Source organism: Alosa pseudoharengus, unplaced genomic scaffold (assembly GCF_046254945.1).
Source record: "Alosa pseudoharengus isolate Yale_2024_CS ecotype anadromous, Long Island Sound unplaced genomic scaffold, YU_APseudo_1.1 YU_APseudo_1.1_scf_22, whole genome shotgun sequence".
Lineage (NCBI taxonomy): Eukaryota > Metazoa > Chordata > Actinopteri > Clupeiformes > Clupeidae > Alosa > Alosa pseudoharengus.
Window position 1 is genome coordinate 16030782 of NW_027468680.1, and position 21109 is coordinate 16051890.

The 21109-nt window shown below is 44.3% G+C and overlaps 1 protein-coding gene across 2 annotated transcripts in view; it reads left to right on the forward strand.

Moving 5' to 3' along the window:
- ccdc88c (coiled-coil domain containing 88C) overlaps nucleotides 1-21009 on the forward strand; it is a 63942-nt gene extending 42933 nt beyond the window's left edge. The window contains exons 24-32 of one of the 2 annotated variants that reach the window (XM_076300767.1): nucleotides 344-530; nucleotides 1314-1459; nucleotides 1796-1885; nucleotides 2015-2289; nucleotides 6327-6515; nucleotides 7695-7757; nucleotides 7956-8024; nucleotides 9100-9329; nucleotides 17964-21009. In XM_076300767.1, the coding sequence (XP_076156882.1) occupies nucleotides 344-530; nucleotides 1314-1459; nucleotides 1796-1885; nucleotides 2015-2289; nucleotides 6327-6515; nucleotides 7695-7757; nucleotides 7956-8024; nucleotides 9100-9329; nucleotides 17964-18968 (2254 nt within the window). In that variant the 3' untranslated portion in view covers nucleotides 18969-21009. The remainder of the gene's footprint in view (nucleotides 1-343; nucleotides 531-1313; nucleotides 1460-1795; nucleotides 1886-2014; nucleotides 2290-6326; nucleotides 6516-7694; nucleotides 7758-7955; nucleotides 8025-9099; nucleotides 9330-17963) is intronic. The other variant, XM_076300768.1, reaches the window with a different exon arrangement.
- Nucleotides 21010-21109: the final 100 nt, after the last annotated feature.

Sequence of the window (21109 nt, forward strand, 5' to 3'; positions counted from 1 at the left end):
ATGGTACAGCCAGGATACAATTGATTACAATTCAAACTTTCATTTGCAGCCGGCAAATACTGTTTATGTTTTGAGATTGTGTTTTGGCCTTCTGCGCCACCCTCTGCCAATTTACCAATCTCACAGGTAGTAAGTAGCATTTCAACCTTTGGATTGCCATATTAGCCTACTTAATGTCCTCAAATGTTTAGATTTTGGACTGTAATGCCAGTTTTAAACACTAGTGGTCATTCTTACATATTGCACCTTTAATATTGGAAACCAGTTTATGTATAAAGATGTATTTGAAAGGTTAGGTTGAACATTAATCGTGTTAATTATGTGTGTGTGTGTGTGTTTGCAGACTGTCTCAGAGCCACATGCAGCTGCGTCAGGAGTACGACGGGCTGCAGGTGCAGACGAAGGAGCTGAAGACGACTCTGAACTCGGCCCAGCTGGAGCTGAACCGCTGGCAGGCACGTTTTGACCAGCTCAAGGAGCAGCACCAGGGCCTGGACATCTCCATGACCAAGCTGGACAACCACTGTGAGGTAGGAGTGCAGGAGGAGGACGATTGAGGAGTCTGAGGTGGAGAATAAACTCTCCCAAATGTATTAAACTGAGACATGTTCAGAATGTAATATACATGATCTGTATGCAAACTACTCAGTGGAAACTATAAACTACTATAAACTACTATTTTTCATTGTATACAAACTACACAATGGTAAATACATTTAAAAACTGGCACTCAGTAAAGTACAGACCTCCACTAGGGCCTGGCAGTCCCCTTTAATGCCTTATCTCACAATGGTAGTGGAAGTGATGCCAACTAATGCCATATCTTGCATCATTAGTAAAAACAAAAAGTGTGCAGTTGCCTTGTGAATCTCATCTGCCACAAACTGATATGGGTTTGTCCTTGGCCTATGCTACACCTTTCCACCAAGTTCCATTACAGTCAGGCCACTAGTTTGGGTGCAATCCTGCTAACAAGCAAACAAACCACAACCATTCAACCAAAAGAAAAGGGCAAAAGGGAAATCATAACCTCCTTGGCAGAGGTAAAAAGGTGGTAAAAAAATGCATCAGACTATGCTGCCAACACAAAAATATTTGCACTGTCAGCATCTAGATGGACACCTTTTCTTCCAATATCAAACCAGCTGCCCTAAAATTGCATTTCAAAAATTGCTGAAAATGCAGCGCAATATTCTAACCCCTCTGAACACTTTCTGTCCTTTTTTCCTCCCTGTCCTATTCTTCTCTGTCCCTCTCTTTCTCTCCTTCCTTTTCCCCTCTCCCCTTGGTGCTCTCATCTCCTCCCCTGCTAGCTGCTGACACGTCTGAAGGGGAACCTTGAGGAGGAGAACCACCACCTGCTCAGTCAGATCCAGATGCTGAGTCAGCAGAACCAGACACTGCTGGAGCGCACCATGGAGAGCAAGGAGCTCTACCACGAGGAGCAGAAGCAGTACATGTGAGTGTGTGTGTGTGTGTGTGTGTGAGAGAGAGAGAGAGAGAGTCTGTGTGTGTGTGTGTGTGTGTGTGTGAGAGAGAGTCTGTGTCTGTGTGAGTCTGTCTGTCTGTGTCTATGTGTGTGTGTCTATGTGTGTGTGATTGTGTGTGTGTTGTAGAGAGAGAGAGAGAGAGAGAGAGAGAGAGAGATTTCTATGTATGGTATTGAAGTTAAAGTATACTTTGTATGAGTATGTTGACGAGTCATGGCAGGGTCCTGTTTCTCTCATCTAATGATAAGTTGAACTTCTGTTTCTCTCATCTAATGTTAAGTTGAACTTCGGTTTCTCTCCTCCAGTGATAAGTTGAACTCCTTGCGGCGTCAGAAAGAGAAGCTGGAGGAGAAGATCATGGACCAGTACAAGTTTTATGACCCCACACCCAAAAAGTGAGAACCAGGACTGTCTCTTTTGCTGAGAAGGTGAAGCAATACATGCATACTACTGAGCAGTCTTAACATGTTTTGTGTGTGTGTGTGTGTGTGTGTGTGTGTGTGTGTGTGTGTGAAACTCTTCAGACGTAACCACTGGGCTGGTGCGAAGGCTCTGGCCAAACTCATCAAGCCTAAGAAGGAGAGCCCCCGCGAGCGTGACCGAGCCCGCTGTCCCCCCGACATCCCCTTGCCCGACCCCCCTCCCCTGCTGCCTGACTGCCCAGACGGCCCGCCGCCCCTGCCGCCCCCTCCGCTGCCCCCGCGCATGTCGCGCCTCAGCCTGGACTCAGCCGGCAGCCGCTCCCCGGAGGAGAACCATCTGCAGTCCCCTGTTCTCACGCCGTCACACGCCAGCAAAGGTAGGCTCCAGTGTCCTGTTTGTGTGTGTGTGTGTGTGTGTGTGAGGGCGTGTGTGAGGGCGTGTGTGAGGGCGTGTGTGAGAGCGTGTAAACGTGTGTGAGGGGGCATGTGTGAGAGCATGTTTTTGAGTGTGTGATAGAGACAAAAACTGTTTGGTGTGTGCTAGTGTGAGGATCATGTGTGTTTAAGGACGAGGCAGAGTGCTGTGTGTGTATTTGTGTGTTACAAGGACCAAGAGACGGATCAATTCCCATTGCTTGTGAGACAGATACTTGCTCATGAGCCTTGGTATGATGTATTTGGGATTGTATTCTTTAGATGGATCCCAGCTGTTGCACATATCATGCAGGCCTCAGCATTGACCACTAGGGGGCAGAATGGCTATATGCTGATTCCCTTATCTCCTCATGGTGATGGTTTCCAAACACTCCACTCCAAATTTGGAGCCTTTACTTTCAACTAATCAGTAACGTTACTGTATATCTTCCTCAAGAGTATATCTTTCTGGACTATACTATATGGTCGCATGCCTATAATCAATTCTCTCTTCAGGTTTTGAACAATTCCTCTTTGTAAAAACTGGTCTAACCTTTTTTTCTCTGATAGAACTCTTTCTTCTTTCTCATTCATCCCTCTTTTTCTCTTTTTCTCTCTTTCTCTCATCACATTCTGTCCATATTAACCCTGTCCGTACTCCGCTGGTGCCCCCTCCTCTAGCGCCCAAGCGGTTCTGCTTCCTGCGGAGCAAGAGCCAGGACAAAATCCAAAAGCCACCCCGGACCCCCACCTCTTCCCGCCACTCTCTGTCCAGACGCCTGCGCTTCTGGTCCTCTTCCGACCTCCTGCCGGGCTGCCCGTCCGGAGAGCCCGTCTCATCCATCGAACAGTTCTGACCCAAATCATCTTCACCACCACCACCATCATCATCATCATCACCACCACCACCACCACCACCAACACCAGTACCAGTCATGTCCATCTCTGTCCATATAGACCCAGTCACTATTTAACTCTTAACACCTCACCTCCGTTTCAGTCTACCGCCATTCTGCCATTAGAGTTTAGACAGACGGTGGAGTCCATATATGTATGTACTGTGAAAGCACAAGATGAACTCCCCAGTACATTTCACACATTTGAAGGAAACCCAACAAATTCTTGGCATTTAGTTGTAGAATGTCCCTAAAACCAGCAATGCCACACTCGCACACACACTCACATACACACACACACAGATGAAGTTCTTAATGTAACTTCACTTATTTGACTTGTATGTATAAAGTTCACATCATGTGCACATGTAGCGCCCCCCCCCCCCCTCCCCAAAAAAAAAACACCAACATGCACACCTACACACACATACCTGTAACTCAGTCCTTGGGAGGCCCTTTCTGACCTCTTGGGTACTATTAGGCCTCTGGGTCACTCTCAAATCCAACTCTGGACGAGCCACAGACTATAGTGTGCAGTAAGTAACTTGGTCAGCCCTGGTTCCTCTGCCCGCTTCTGTCTCACCCAAACAGGGCCACTGTCAGCCACTGCAGTCTGTATGTGTGTGTGTGTGTGTGTGTGTGTGTGTGTGTGTGTGTATGTATGGATGTATGTGTGTGTGTGTGTGTGTCCCTCACAAGGTTATGTGAGGGGCCTGTATGTGTGTGTCTGTGTACATCAGCAGAGTGTTGGCCCGTCTGTGCGTGTATGTCTGTATTTGTTCTTCACCGCTGCATGTGAAGGGGTGTGTGTCTGTGTATGTGTGTGTGTGTGTGTGCTTGCGTGCGTGCCTGTGTTCCTCAACATTTTGCTTAGACCTGTGTGTGTGTGCCCCTCACAGCAACGCGTGTACCTGTGTGTAGGCCAGCGGAGGTGTGTGTTTTTCGGCTTTGTGTTAGAGCACAGATGTCGAGTGCAGTGGAGTGTGTGTTTGACTGGGTTCAAAAGTGGCGTCGGCGTCGTGTGTGTCCAGGCTCCTTCAAGCATTTCATCTCCTCAGTCAATAGAAATCTCATTCGCTTGCATGGAGGAAGGATGCTGAGAGCCAACAACTTCATCACAGTGCCTTGCACTCAGACAGATACACACGTGTGTGTGTGTGTGTGTGTGTGTGTGTGTGTGTGTGCGTGTGTGTGTGTGTGTGTGTGTGTGTGTGTGTGTGTGTGTGTGTGTGTGTGTGTGTGTGTGTGTGTGGTGTGTGTGTGTATGGACTGAAGGTGATTTATGGAGTGCCTTGCTTCTAAGCAGTGCTGTTGTTGTTGCTTTCCCAGCCTGTTGCTGCTGCCTGCCTAGCTAACAGTCTTTAAAGCATACTGCCTATACAGATGGTATGCATGCAATTAGTGGACTAATTATTTTAGCATACATGCATTAGTGGTTTGCATTGTGGTGCTTATTACTTACTTAGTGAATACTTAAACAGGCTTAAAAAGGAGCTAGGTGAGGTTCCTATACATCACAACTTCAGTGAGATTAAGGGTTTGCAGGGTTCCCATGGTCATGGAAAACCTGGGAAAGTTATGGAATTGTAAAATCCAGGCCTGGAGAAATCATGGAATTCAGTAAATTCGTTGAACGTTTTGGAAAAGTCATAAGATTTAATTTAGTCATACCAGGAGCTTGGATAGGAGATAGCATACATCATGTCACAGAATTTGATCGTTTTCTTCAAAGATATAAAATGAGAGAATACATAAATATTCTCATAATATCTCATAATATCCAAAGTCTTTATGCCTGATTAATTTCCAATTGTATTCCTCACTCCAACTCCATCTCTGGGTAGCACCTCACTCATTCCTTTATCACCTAATACAGTCCTCCTCCCACATTATCTTTTCACATTCCTCTCCTCTTTTCTCCACTCTCCCGCCCACACACACTCAAGGCCCTCCCGTGGACATCCTTGGAGCTCTTCTGAGCGCTCGTTAATCAGGCTAGAGTGCTTCCTGCATCCTGAGCTGTCTGGTCTTACCAGGACAAACACGAAGATGGAGGGACATTGATTTGTTTCTTAGCAACTCTCAGCCCCCCCACCACACACACACACACACACAGGCACACACATAGGCACACACACAGACACACTTCTTAATACCCACTGCCGTTTTTCTCAGCAGTCTTAGCGTTAGTGGTACTGCTCTCCGCACCACTGCCCAATGCCATGCTTCAGTGGCAGACAAGTCCAGAGCCAAGCGTCCCGGAAACTGGACCATCTCCCCTCGGCCCTCCCCTCGGGTTGGAGCTGGTGCTCGGGCCGGGGCCACGACTGTCAACAGTGTGTGTGTGTGTGTGTGTGTGTGTGTGTGTGTTTGTGTGTGTCCGGTCAGCCAGGAATAGATTCGTTTAAAGAACTGCCGATAACTCCACCAGCAAAAAGACAAAGGTGTTTGCGGTTTGCGCTGTGTGACTTGAGACCAGTGTCAGAGACCAAGAGATAAACATTTAGTAAAAGGAAGATTGGTGTGAAACATTAGTGTGTGATGGTTTATCAGATGGACTAATAAGCTCTAAGCTTTGTCACAATAAGGTTATTGTGAAAAGTGAACGTGACTTATTACCCATGCATCAATAACACTGCACATTGTTGTCATTGTTATTCTGTAATTGGTAAGGGAACAGACTAGTGGAGCTATTTTGGTGTTCTCTTTTCCTGCACGTATTGTGAAGATGTTACGTAATATTCTCTGCAGTCAGCCTCATTTGTAAAAATGTTCTTCTCAGGAGACTTGAGTATGATCTTATCTGTGGCCCTCAGTAGGCTCTGTCATGGCCTCCCAGGCCTCGTGCAAAGCTGTCTCTCTGAATGCTTTTGTTGTCTTTTGTGTTGCACTAACCCACACGTGTGGCCCCTTTTTGCTCTAACCCACACTCTCACCCGCACGTCTGTGCCCGCTGCGACGCCATGCCACGCCAAACCACTGTCTCTGTGCCCTGCCACCTGTGCCCGTGTTGATGCCGGTGCCTGTTACCCTCGTTAGCTCAGCAACCCATCGTTAATAAAGGTTGTCAGTGACTGATTTCCATTTTTCTTCATCTTCTCTAGCATACGCCGATGGCGTGGCGGTTCGGGGCAGGGACATCTACCGGACACCAGGGGGCAGTAACGAGAGCGTGAATGGCCATGAAGAGCTGCCACTCAGGCGTCGGCAGGGAGGGGAGATGGGCGGAGGTCCTGCCTGCTCCACCCCCCTCAACCACACCGCTGACCCTAGGTCAAGTAGAAGGCCAAGAGGTGAGGCGTCAGATGAGATAGGAGAAGGCTCTACAGTCCATTAGACTAATGAATGCCTGTGGAACACACACATACACACACACACACACACACAATTGTTCAGAGATTTAAACACATAAGCATTAATGATTATTCCCCGGCGACAAGCACACGCAATGTCAGCACTGACGTTCGAATACATTTTTACCAAAAAATGTCTAGTGGAAAAACCTTTTCAGAAGATTGATGCGTTGTTCAGACTGACAATCTATGCAGTGATATCTGTGCTACAAATTGTTGGACATGACTCGCAAGCCGCAGCAAATCTGTCCATTACAGCATCACCTCTGAAGACTAATGTTATTTATGTTCAAAAAAGGTTGCTTCCAAAGAGCCCAGTCTCTTACCTTCTCTAATTTATTGGTGTATATTGAGAGATGTGTATAGACCTCAGCTTTCGGTCTCCTGAATATGTGAAGCAATATAAAACCTTGTGGAAGTGCTTTTCTTGATTGTATTGCAACACACATTGCTTGACCAAGCAAAAACCACAAACATGTAGGCGTGACCCCTCCTGGATCATCCTAGGCTTTCCGCTTCTTGGAAAACCTCATTTAACTTCCCGTGGATGAAATAATCAGCGTCTCAGTCTAATTGAACGTTTATTTACAGTTTCTAGAAACATGTCTCCCCTCCACAAACAAAAGATTTCGGCAGAGGCAGATACATAAACATGTTCCGGAAAAGAGCCGTGGCTTAAGGCTACGCATGTTGCAGCTCACTGTGTCAGCTCTGCCCAAATCAGTCATGCAGGGCTTTCTGCTGGTCTGAGACCAGTTATAAATAAGATGTGTCAGGGCCGTTTGAAGGGGTTCCTCTCTCACTTTTAAATATCTGAAGGGTTTGTGTTGAGGAAGCTTATCTGTCAGTGTATAGTGACAGTGGCAGATTTCTCATGTGCTTCAGGAATAATACTATTTCAGTCAGCAGAAAGAAAGTCTTTATATCGAGGAGGAAATGAGGGATCTATGCATCAGAATGCTGTTGCTTGGGTAAAAGGGCATTCCATGTCTGTGAAATTGAAAAATCGCTCTGAATCTACTTCCTTCTGCTATGTCTGTCCAGATTAAAATAGTAAACAGTTTCTCTTCCCCCCCGCTCTCTCTCTCTCTCTCTCTCCCTCCCTCTCTCCTACATCAGGCTTGAACTCTGATGACGACTTACGCCTACTGTCCCCTGATGCCGGTCTCCATGGTAACGCAGGTAAGAGATCTATGGGATCGATGACACTGAGGGTCTGCGGTATTGTGTCCTCTCCTCCTGAGATCTGCTCATCTTCACTGGTTTCTGATGGAAGCCTTAGCAACCTGTTTGCACCTCTGCAATTCCCTGAAGCCTTTTTTCTGTCCCTTAATCCTTTGTTTTCGTCCTTCCTCCCTCTGTCTCTATCCCCCTTTACAGGCTACCGTCCCAGCTCTGCTGAACTCAGTCTCAACAACTCTGGCAACAACTCTCCCATCACTCCCAGAGGTGTGTGTGTGTGTGTGTGTGTGTGTCTGTCTGTCTGTCTGTCTGTCTGTATGTGAACTCTTGTGGCTTCTAACTAATTTCCTTCCTTCAGCGCTATTCTGTTTTATTTGTTTCATTTACATACTCTAACGTAGCTATTATTTCTAATTAAGAATGAATCCATGAACTATATTAAAGGATTACAGCTAACTGTCTGATGATATGTATGCTGCACCATAGTTAGTGTGCTGTGTAAGAAAACACAGTGAAATAAACTTGTTGAAGTCAGGAATAAAGCTTGCTTAAAGGTGCTCTAAGCGATGCCACACGTTTTTTAGGCTAAAACATTTGATGTCACTTACTGCAAACAAACCTAACCAACTCCTAGCAGTCTGTGTCCTGAATACACTGTAAAAGCAATGCAATCTCTGTGGACAGCCCAGGCTCCAAAAATTGCAACAAAAACAACCTGGGCAAACCTAGCCCATAAAAACATAACAAACTGTTCCAGCAAATCACAGACGAGATGCGTGTTTAGCAGAGTTTCAATTGTATGGGAGCAGCACGGGAGGGAGGGCGAGGAAGTAGCGAGCTAGCTCTATGTTTTGTTTGAAAGTCAACAGAAGTGACGTTACCCAGCATCGCTTAGAGCACCTTTAATTTCTCTCATCACCCAGGCCAAACATTATTTTCCCGTTAACATTTAGCAGATACCCTAAAGTGACATGCATTACAGAAACAAAAGGCATGTCCGCCGCCACATGACTGTATAGATCATAGTGGGCTGCTGTTTGCTACACTTGTACTCTAGAGCCCCTTCCCTCCTGTGCATTAGTGACTATCAGGATAAGTATGATGATCATTACCTGTGTGTGTGTGAGTGTGTGTACTGTAGGTGTAGGTGTGTGTGTGTGTGCGCGTAAGTGTGTGTGTGTAGGTGTGAGTGTGTGTAGGTGTGTGTGTATGTGTTGTCACTGGAGGAGATTCACCATCTCTCCATCACTCATCATGTTTTGTTATTAGCTGCCTGTTTTTTTGTCGCAACTTGTCCTTCACTGTCCTCTCTCCCTCTCTCTCTTTTCATCCCTTCCTCCAGGCTCTCAGGAGCGCTTGCAGCCCCGCTCTGCCAGTCTGTCCAGCGATGATGCCATGGGCTTGGGCCACGAGATGGTCGGCAGCCTGTCCAGGAGCTCTACGCTGCCGTACGACCCACCGAGTCACCGCTCCGGCTTGCGACCCACCCGCACGCGGCCCTCGTCCCCCGGCAGCGAGATGGTCACGCTGGAGGAGTTTCTGCATGAGAGCAACACTCTGTCGCCCCCTACGGTAAGGGAGGGGACGTACACACGGGGGAATGGATTGATAAAAGTTTGCCTTGATATGACCCATTGCCTCATGTCTCTAGTCTACAGCTCTCCACTTGCCCCATCTAGTCTTCTCTTCTTTTCTTCTGGTCTATCCATCTCTCCCGTCTTCTCACCCCTTCCCTGTTAGTCTTCCTTTGCAAACTATCCGCCCTTAATCATCTCTCTCCCCAACCCTGCCATGCTACATCTCTCTCTCTCTCTCTGCCCTCTCTCTCTCTCTCTTCTCAGCTTCCCCTCTCATCACGTTGCCTCTACAGTGCCTCTGTCTCAGTCATGAGTATTTCCTCACCTGAATTTACTCCGAACTAAGTACCTTGAGGGCGCCTTGGCTCTGATGGAGCTTATGTGCAACAGAAATGTCAAAAGCTGTGTGTGTGAGTTGGTGTATGATTTAATGTTGCACCCTGCCATGACTCATGGCCCTCTGCAACACCAAGTGAGCGCTCTCTTTCTTTCTTTCTCTCTCTCTTTTTCTTTTTTCTTCCTTTCCTTCTTTCTTTCTCTCTCTCTCTCTCTCTCTCTCTCTCTCTCTCTCTCTCTCTCTCAGAGATCAGAGATGCAGAGAGTGTGATGGCATAAGTATTACAACAGACCATGTTCTCACGGTTGTCTCGTACGTCCTCACCATAAACACCATTTGTGTAGAAAACTATTGCCCAGCCAAACTTTTCAAATCACCCCTAATTTATCGATTCCCTTTATTTCCAAAATGTGCTAATTAAATCCACGAAAAGGCCTTTTTTGCAAAACCTCTGCGGTCCTCACCCTGCACCTCTGGAGAGAATATGGATCGATGGAGGATGTTTTGGAGGGTTGATAAATGTGATTGAGGTGCATTTGATACGGCTTGTTGAGTGTTGCCTGAAGTGGAGGCTTGCTGTAATTGAGGGACTGTTGAGGTAATCTGGTTGAGAGTGTAATTTATGTGTTTACGGCTTTGAGGCGTAGTAAACATACTGTTTCCCTCGTGAGGGATTCTCTGTGAGACAGGGGAGAGTGAACAGGGCTGTGAGAGAGTGTCGTTTTCTTTTTTGTCTCCTTAGTCTTCCTTCCTTTTGTGAGTGTTGATGTTAATCTCATCCTTCCACCTCTGAAAGTCACTATGTCACCCATTTATGGTTGTGGTTATAGATTTTAGCAGACGCCATTTCAAACCGTTTAGTTTGTGCTTCCTTCACTCATACACTCTGCCATCTTTGGACCTATTTTTTCTCATCAGTTCCACAACTCTTAAGCGCTAGCAATGACCTTTCACATTTCGTATGATGATTTCACACATATCTTTGGACCTATATTTACCATCACACAGTGACTTCAGTGTTTCCCACAGAATTGGATTCAATTTGTGGCGGTAGCTGACTTGGACAAATACACTACAAGACAACTACACGTCTTGTAGTGTATAGGTCTAATTGAGTGCCTGTCACTTGAGGGAACCCTTGCAAATCGCAATTGTAACACAGTTTAACCCATTTACTCCTAAAATGCCTGCTAAAAACGCCTATAGAATCCTATGGCATTCTAGACTAAATAACCTTATTTCCTGAGGGTTTTCTGAAAACATACTAAAAATTGTCAACGTCTACCAAAATTTAATATCTAAGCCTCTGTAGCACCTAGAAATATGAAATAAAAAGCATGCTGCGCTACGCAGCATCCAGCGGGAGGGTCAATGTTGCGCTACGCAGCATCCAGCGGGAGGGTCAATGTTGCGTCATGCAGCATCCAGCACGAATGGGTTAAAGGCTGCTGATGTGTGGATGCAATTCATAACGTTTTCTACATACCGTATTTTCCGGACTATAAGTCGCACTTTTTTTCATAGTTTGGCTGGCCCTGCGACTTATAGTCAGGTGGGTGCGACTTATATATGAAAAAAATATATAATTGAACATGTTTTTAAATGTTAATTCATATTAACTGACATGAACCCTACATGAAACATTACTGTCTAGCCGCGAGAGAGCGCTCTCAAATGCACAAGTTCTGTGCACTTTCAGTCAGAGATTAGTGGTTGCGCTATGCCTGAAACACACGTGCATACCTAAATCCTCAAATTACGGCCAGGATTCTGTTTGGGCCTCAGATTCGGACAAATAAAGGCCAGTAATAATTTTGTTTCAATTTAACTCATAAAAGAGCTCTTCTTAATATTTTATATTGTTGGTTGGTTTAATATTGTTGCCAATGAAAAGTCATTGTCTTACACGTCTCCAACACCTTGCTCTCAAGCTATCAGTTGCATGCCGCCCCCTTCTGAGCTTTCCAAAGGCTGAAGCAGTAACCTAGCCTACATTTAGGCTAAACACAATTGTTGCTGCCAGGCATCAGCCTACGAATTTTAAAAAAAGTAAATCATGCATGATTAAAAAATAACTAAATTTAGGCTGAATAAGGTTTCCATTTCAGCACAACACACGTTCCATGAATAAATGAAAGCGGATGCCTTATCTCGCAATAAGCGGATGGAAATCCCAACACCCTATCATACATGAAACTTAATAGTGAACCATCAAATACCCCGCAGATTTCAGTGGTCATCAGTCCCGATATTTAGCAATATAATCAAACAGTAAGCCATGCCCCAAATAAAGGTGCTGTGCTTTGCGCAGCCTAAATAAAAAGACCCCAGCGATAATTTGAAGATTTACGATAGTCTGTCTCCTAAACATTCCTCACCCGTTATCTAGACATGCATGAAAACATTTGAAAACAAAACTCACTGCCATGTAGGCTCATATTTGATCGCTGTTTTGCTACTAATTATATTTCACGTACTGAATACGCACACTAGAAAATGAAAGTAGGCCTACTTTGCGCTCCGTGTCTGTATGTCTGTTCATGTCCGCAATCGATTATAACGTTCCTTAAATAGAGAACACATCCATGTTCTCTGGCGTTATAGGCTGTCATGCTTCTGTGTTTACAAAATTCCTGACTGTTCCTGATCGCTAAACGTTTGGTTTCCTTTCCTGTCGATCGCGATTGATGTAGAAGCACCTCCTAGGCTATAATTTGACTTCAGCGATGAGAGGGAGAGAGAGAGAGCAAAGTGGTCCATGCGCGCGCGTGTGTGTGTCTCTGCATCGGGTTCAATTGAAGTCAGAGTTGGTCCGTCCAGTCAACAGTCCCGCATTCAGGCCGCTCCATTATTAGATTAATGTTATCAGACAGCACTGTAACATGTGTGGGAATTTCTCTCATTATGATAGAGTTGTGGGACTTATTGTTATGCTCAATACTTCATAACTTATGCGCAATACCCGCAATCCTGCGCTGAAATTTAGGCCCTGGTTTTAAATGCGCATAATCTGCTGCCGGCTTGTCTCTCCACATCGCCCAAAATGCTTGATTGCATTGCATTCTCCACATTTTTAGCTAAATTTTCATGTACCATATCATCATTTTCGTTCAGTGAATCTTTTGTAAATTGCTTTACAATTAACTTCGGGCCTATAGATCTATGCCTGGCTTGCTTCGGTCACGTCTTTTTAAAACCATCTTTTTCTCTCTCGTGTGCATTTAATCTGCTGCCAGCTTGTGACTCCACATTGCCCAAAATGCTTGATTGCATTGTATTCTCCACATTTTAGCTACATTTTGGTGTACCACATGGTATTTTCTTTCAGTGAATCTTTTGCTTTACAATTAGGCCTATCCGGCCCTCTTCTTGGCTGCCTTCACTCCTTCATTAACATTAATCTTTTTGGCTTCAATAGTCCAGTTACATAGTCTCTGTTTTTGGATTTTGTGAAATACATTTCTAAACCGACTTATAGTCCGGTGCGACTTATACATGTTTTTTTCCTGTTCATGACGCATTTTTTGACTAATGTGACTTATACTCAGGAGCGACTTATAGTCCGGAAAATACGGTAGTTAAAATAAAGGTTCGTACTTCTCCTTGGGACAAGCACTTTTGAGTTTTGGAAAACACTTTTCCATTTACATCAGGATTTTGCAAACATTCAGTGTCAGAGTCAATAAAATGAGACCTTCAACGAAATTGACAAGCAGCTGTAATAGAGGGAGAGCAGATAGCTAACAAACGTTCAGAAAAAGTCCTGTTGGCAAATTTGAGGAAAAGTCGGTAAAGGGGCTATTTCACACAATTTGAGGGTGCTGAATTCAAATATGTTGTTTACCAAGCTCAATTTTGAGTTTTAAGCTTGCTAATTAGCATAATTAGCATAATTCACATACTTTTTGGTTTTGCCATCAGATATCATAGGAACTGCAAAAAATAAGGCATTAATATACTCTTTATGTATCAGATATGTTGTAGGACAGGACAGGAATTACCCCAATGACCCTCAAGTAGCAAATGAAAATAAGATAAAATGAAAATATAAATTGAAATAATAGCTAAAATTCAGTATGACATTTAGAAACAAAATAGATTCCTTGATAATAAATTGATAGAATAGTAGGTGACAGCTCATTTTTCTGTAGAAAGTATTTTGTCACTAACTATTATGAACAGTTGTCAGTGTTTACAGAGGATTTACACTGTAATTTTTTTTTACTGTAAAGGCGACTGTGCTTGCCTTGTTAAAACATCTCACTGGTGCTCTTTCCTATTATTCAAATTCCAGCCATGCAGAAAAATGGAAGAGTGTGCATGTTTGAGGAATGCTGAAGAGTGCTATGGAGATTGTATTATTTGCAAAACATTTAGACAAGATATCCTTTATAGTGCAACAAAAAGAAACATTCTCCAGAGTATCATTACTGCATATGATGCTGAAAGGGAAGTGGGCCTAGGATGGTTATTTGTGAAGTGGAAATAAGTCATCCCCACTCAAGTGCTGTCTAGCAATGTGGAATGTCCAGTAGTGATCACTGCAAAAACTGCTCATTCAACACTGGTAATAGATGCTCAAGATTATGTCTTTAGGACACCCATCTGACTGCAGCACATTTAAGAAGTATGCAAGGGAAGTTTGTAAGAAACTTTTGTATTGATATTTGGTATTTCTTATGTGGTAGCAAATAATGTAGGAATGCACACAGATATTGCAACAGATAATGGTGTATCTGATTAAGACCTGAGTGGTTGAAACGTACTGTAGTTATTAAATTACACTGGGAGCAAAGAAGACTATCTTCACTTTTTTCCCTTTGCAACTGTCAAAAGAAATCCCATAAACACGGGAAGGCCTAGGGTAGCCTACATCAGATGGCCTAAAGATTAGGCTCTTCTGCATAGCATTAAGTGATTTGCATGCAGTAATTTGAACACTGACCTTGATCTAGCCTACTTTGGCTATTTAAAGGTAATTTATTGCCAAAACACCACAAAATATAAATGAGCTATAACAAACAATAAAGGACTTAATCACACACAAACTACTATTTTACTGATTACAAAAATAATAATTATGTAGGAAGTTTAGAAGTTTAAAACCCAGAATTGACCAAAAGTGCACCAAATTCAACACAAATGACTCAATACACTTGGAGGAGGCCTGCATCCTTTCTTTTCCAGATATTTTAGGATTTGGATATCGTTTCACTATCGAGTATCAAGATATTTATGTCAGGTATTGTATCAAAGTCATAATTTTGGTATCGTGACAACACTATGCCAGAGCCACTCTGTTTTCTAGATGTCGAGGATCGGAGGCTCTACCACCAACAAGTGATGCTGCTCAATGGCATATTAGAAGAGCACATTATCAAGCTCTAGTATGGAGGCAAGCACACATACCAAATCCAGTGTTACCAGAATTAAAATGTTTTTTACTTGTCGGTTGTTGCTGACGGTAGACGCAGTTCTGCATTAGGCTTATTCCCGCTATCTAAGTTCATATTATATTGTGAGTTGAAGGTTATCTGTGCAACTTGTTATTGTGATAAAATGCATTAAACACCACATGAGTGACTCACTATGTTAGCAATAAAAATATGGTTGTGTTTTGATTAGAATTTTCAAGTTTATTACATGTTAACTGTAATCATGTTCCCATTAAATACGTTAATAAACTATAGTATGGCTTCTTTAATGCTTAAACATGTATTTAGAGAACACTTTTATTTGGTTTTAGTGATTACTTGAAATCAACCGAATTTAGGTAAATATAGGGGAAAAAATCACTATTTTATGTGTTAAAATGCTGATTATGCGGCTTAGAACTCAGAATTGAGCTTGGTAAACAAAATATTCAGAATCAGCACCCTCAAATTAGGTAAGAGGGGTGGTTTACCAACTTTTCCTCAAATTTGCCGTCAGAAGTTCTCTTCTGTGAAGCTGCTCTCTCTCTATAAGTAGGCTAGGCTAAGCATGCTAAATTCGGCATCCAAACAGTATTCTAACGTTAGCTTTGAGATACTGCTTGATTGCATAACTTAACTTAGTTTAGTCTCTTCAATGTAGCCTACTATGTTGTGATAAGATCTTAGCAGAGTTAACTTCAATGCAGCAGTTTTGAACAAATTTGCGCAGCATGGTCACGATGCTAAGCGGATTTAATAGCAATTTAGCCAGACGTCTTCTATGCAATGCTTCTATGTGGCAACAACAATCCTTCAACAATCGTGAATATTTTGTTAAATGCACATGCAGAGGGGCAGCGGGCTACGAGAGAGAGCGGGGCAAGGAAAGGCTGCGTGCTTAAAAAGCGCAGCTCAATGACAATGCAAGGATTTGATCTTATATTTAATTTAATTTAAATTAAATTAAACATAGAATATTTATGTGTGGCGGCCGATTTTTATTTTGTGGCGCCACGCCACAGATTAGTCAATGTATGGGAAACAGTGGACTTTACACCTCTCGTACTACAGTATGTGTGACTATCGGTTGCTCCTCTTCCTCTGGCAAACCTCAGTATGATAATTTGTTTCTCATAAGATGCCACTAATTTGAGGGCCGTCAAGCATTAATTATGTAAGGGATAATGGACGACACGGTGGTCTGTTTACAGAAGTTAATGCACGGTCGAGTGGAATAAGTAAGGGATAATGGACGACACGGTGGTCTGTTCACAGAAGTTAATGCACGGTCGAGGTTGTAAAATGACGCTGACGCGAAGCGGAGGGCCGTTTAAACCTCGTAAGTGCATTGATTTCTGTGAACAGTCCATTATCCCGCTTATTCCACTGTTGTCACTTGCGTTGTTTTCATTTCCTGTTACAATTTAAACGTTTTAATCGCTAAAACTGTCTTGTTTGTACAACCAGGGTTCCTACGCAGTATGGAAAACCTGGAAAAGTATGGAATTTGATTTTAGTAATTTCCAGGTCTGGATAAGTAGGGAAAAAAGAAACAAGGGTATGGAGAAATATTTGTGTTTCCAGACTATTGCATCTACAGTACTACTATTCACTTCACTCAACATACAATTATATGGGGGTCCTCAGAAAAAATGTTCTCCCACAAGGGGACCCTGGTACCAAAACCAAATCGAGAACCCCTGTTCTATGCAAGTGCCCTACACCATTGTGCACTGGTATGTTTGCGTAGCTCTGCTATTTTCGGCTGAAACACTGGTAGACTTTTTTGATTTTGTAAAAGATACCAAGACATGGATACTGCATTATCTGATAAACTGTAATTGCAAACAAATAATATTGTTTATGGTGATTTCTGAGGCCTCTGCCAGCAGTGCACTAGTCTCCAACATATGTAGGCTATGCTTGTATCTACAGAGAACTAAAAATGTGAGTGCACCTTCCAACACAGCTCTTCACAATGCTAGTAGAACGCTCCATTGACATAGAATATGGTCATAAAAATGTACCGAGAAGTTTGAAAATTTGAGTATGGAAAAAGTATGGAATTTTGAAATGGAAAATCATTTCTCAACTTGCAGGACAAACTGCCGTTACTAGTTGTAAATGGATGGTTGCTACGGCCAAAGGCCAGTCGTTAGTTCTATCTCTCTCGTTGTCAAGCGGGCGTATCCCAAGATTCTGATGAACTTTAGCTTTGAAACATCGCTTTTTTACTAGCTAAAATCCACCTCCGTCATATGCTACAATGTTGCCATGTTCTGAACGTCTGCATTTTACAGTTCGGATGCAACGTGACAGTTCATTTAAACTTCACAACGAGTTTGGCGAATTAATATACAAGTGTGATACGGCCAAAAAAATGGATCTACTTTATAGGTGTGCAAATAACATACGGTTAATGGTTGTTCTAAATTACGTAGGACAATGGGAAATTCAACCAAGCAGTGGAATAATACATATTAATGTTTAAATCTGAATATTTTCATTTGATAAATAATCTCTTGATCACATTAGCCACAAGAGACATAGGCAAAGTGACATGCTGCCATTCACTTTCAATTTTATAGTGAAAAGAGGCAAGTGGTCTTTATGCCACCAGCTAGCCAGCTAGGCCTACCACTTACTTTGCATTAGCATGTCAACAAGCAACTACCTGCGAAATACAGCCTTGTTTATGACCTAGTAACGCCCATTCAGCATCATGTTGCTGGAGTTCTCATCCTTTTGTGTCGCCTGTGTGACCAAGGGGTAAAACTTTGTTGGTCTTTCAAATAGGGGCCCGCTGTGTGTTCTCAGTCTGCAGCTAAGTTTGATTTTCTCTTTCTCTCTTGTCTTCCGTCCTCCATTGTGTGCCCAGGTGCAGACAGGAAGTCGCGAGGACCTGATGAACGACTACTTCACCCGGGCCACTCGGCCGGCGGCACTGAAAGACGGCACCAAAACGCCCACCAGCTACGTTACCCCCACCGTCAAGACCCCCAACTCCTCCTCGTCCACTGCCCTACACAAGCCAGGCCACAGCGTCAAGCCCAGTGTCCGTCAGCCCGCTCCTGATAGCTGCCACTCCCAGACGCTACCCAACCGCGGCTCGGGGGCCTTGACAGGGGTCCGTCACTCACCCCGCAGTGGCGTAGCCGGGAACGGTGGCACCGGCAGCAGCCTGAGCCGGACCTTCAGCCTGGCGTCGGCTGACCTGCTCCGCTCCAACGGCCCCGATAGTTACCGCGGCGACCATTCGTTGTCGTCGACGCCCAACCAGTCTGAAGTGGTGCTGAGAAGGGGAGGTGGAGGAGGAGTGGCGCGAGAGCGCCCCCAGTCGGCCCGCCTCGCCGGCTCGTCGCCTCAGCTTGGGGATAGCGGCCATCTGGACCCGCGGCGGCTCTCGGTGGCGCCCCCCAGAGACGAGCTGAGCCTGCCCCCGCCGCAACACCACTCGTCCTCGCTCTCCCTGCAGACAGAGCGCTATGGGACGGGTGGAGGCGTGAGACCCAGTGGAGGAGCCGGAGGAGGAGGAGGAGGAGGAAGCCTCGGTACCCCCAGGACCCCTGGCGGGCAGTCCGGCCGCCCTACGCCCCAGCGCCACCACAACAACACAAACCACCACCACCGGGGTGAGGTTGCCATGGTGACACCGGTGCGGGCTGTTTCTGCCCTGCGATTGGAGGAGGAGGAGTTGGGGGAGGAGCGCCGCGATCGAGGGGAGGTGCGACAGGCGGAGTCACCCTTGCTAAAGAAGGGAGAGATGGGAGGACCGTCGGCAGGAGTGAACGGTGGACCAGAGGAGAGGCCCAAGAGCACGCCTGCCTCTCCTGACCCCAACAATGATCCTCAAACGGTGTGGTATGAGTATGGCTGTGTCTAAACAACCATTTTGTGGCCCAAATAATTCTACTCTGTACATAACCAGACTAAACATAACACCGACCAAACAATAAATCAGAAACATGAATGTCTATATCTCCTTTGAGTACCCCTCAATGACAGACACATGCACAAAAATTGGTATAAATTGTTGAACAAAAAGTCCCTATCTTCATAATACTACCACAGACCTCCAACACATCACTGGCCAAAAGCCATGTAGATTAACAGGTGGGCACGGCGACCTGAAACAGAATCACAGTCTGGCTCTCTGGTATGCACAGAGGGTTGTAGAGAGACTGCCGGGATCCACAAAGGCACTAGAAAACAAGGAATGTGTTTTTTTCTTCCCCTTCCCTGAATGTTGGTCACCATTGATTTCCGCTGCTCTCTGTGGACGGCGCACTTGCCCAATCCAAGTTCTATTCTTGCGCGTAGAAAACAAACAGCGAGGGTAAGGAGAGAAGGACCACTCCCTGGCCCTAAATGACTGTAATTATAGCCTCCATCTTTAGAGGCAAGGACAGTGCTAGTCCATCACTGGAACAGATTACTGGAAATGGTTCCCCCCTTCAGAATTCTCTCTCTGTATCTCTCTTTCTCTCTGTTTCTGGCTCCCTTTTTGTTTTGTTATGCGCTTGTGGTGACCCCCTAACAGTCACCACACACGCGAGAAGATGGATGGACTTAGAGATCGAAGCACACTTATGCACACACTCGAAATGAGAGGGATTTGAGAGGCTGTTGTGGAGCAGCACGTTGATTTTGGGAGAAAGGGAGAGACGGAAGAAGACAGATAATCCGCTGTGGAAGTGAAGGTTTTAAGACAAAGATTGTTTTGGGTAACGAGGGAGACGTTGCTGAAGGAGTGTGGATGGTTGACCAATTCAAATTAAGAATGATCAGTTTTGTGCATCCATGTAAATGTTTTTTCCCATAATGCACAGCTGGTTTCTCCGGGGGATACAACTGAAGAGGTGTTCTGCACACTGGACTTGCATCTAATTACAGAAGAAATGTGTAGAATGGAAATGGCAATAATAGCCTGATGTTAAGACTCTTGAGTGTTGATCTTCGTAGTGTTGAAATTAGAGGGGTTTTTTTCTGTGTGTTGTTAACACTGCAATACATGTCTGATATAGCAATAAGACTAGATTTTATTTATTACTGTCTCACTTTCCCAAAAACGATTTGAAGTGTGTGTGCGTGTTTGTGTTTCTTGTGTGAGAGTGTTGTTTTCTTCAAACCCATCATGTAGCTGATCATGTATAATGATCATGTAGCTGATCATGTATAATGCACTCAATTGTGTATTTTAGCAGGTTATTTTTGGAGAGCACACCTTTATAACATGAGAAAGTGATGTGGATTGTATACCCACCACAACGTCCATTAAGACTCGATGAGATCAGGGACCAGTGTCGGATTCAAACACCCACAGCTCAGACACACATCCCTTGCTACCTGAGTAATTAGCCCCATATGTGTCTGTGTTCAATCTATACCAGCTCTATGAAATGCTACATTATTGATCCCATTACTTAATTGCAAGAATGGAGTTGTTGACACATCACTCAATATCCCTCCACTAACAGGGATACTGGGCAGCATACTTAAAACCTACAGTAATGAGTGAGGGAACAGTAAGTGCATGAGAAGCATACAGTATAAATGTTAAGATTGCATTAATGCCTCCATCAGTAGAGTGTGTGTGTCTGTGTGTGTGTCTGTGTGTGTGTGTGTGAGTGAGAGTGAATGCAATAGTGCTGGTCACTTTTCCCACCTGTGCAGAGCTACTGTAAGATCAGGAGCTGCATACATGATTTGCTGATTTGCGTTTTTAAACACTACTGCAGACAGTCTCATCCCATCGCTTAAGGGAGAATTGCGTGTGCCTGTGTCCATCTCCCTCAAACAATTTCTGAATGAAAACGTCTTTTAAAATACTGGAAGTGATTTGTTTTCTGTCAGTTGTATTTAGAAACGAAGAAAGCTGATGTCCAAAAAGTTCAACACTTTGTAATAAAGATTTTTTTAATTGACTAATGTGTGTGTTTTGTAAATGGGTCCAAAAATATTTTTGTGCGTACATGTACAGTGACCAAAAGTACCCAACACGCGGGAACCTGCTTGACGGAGGGA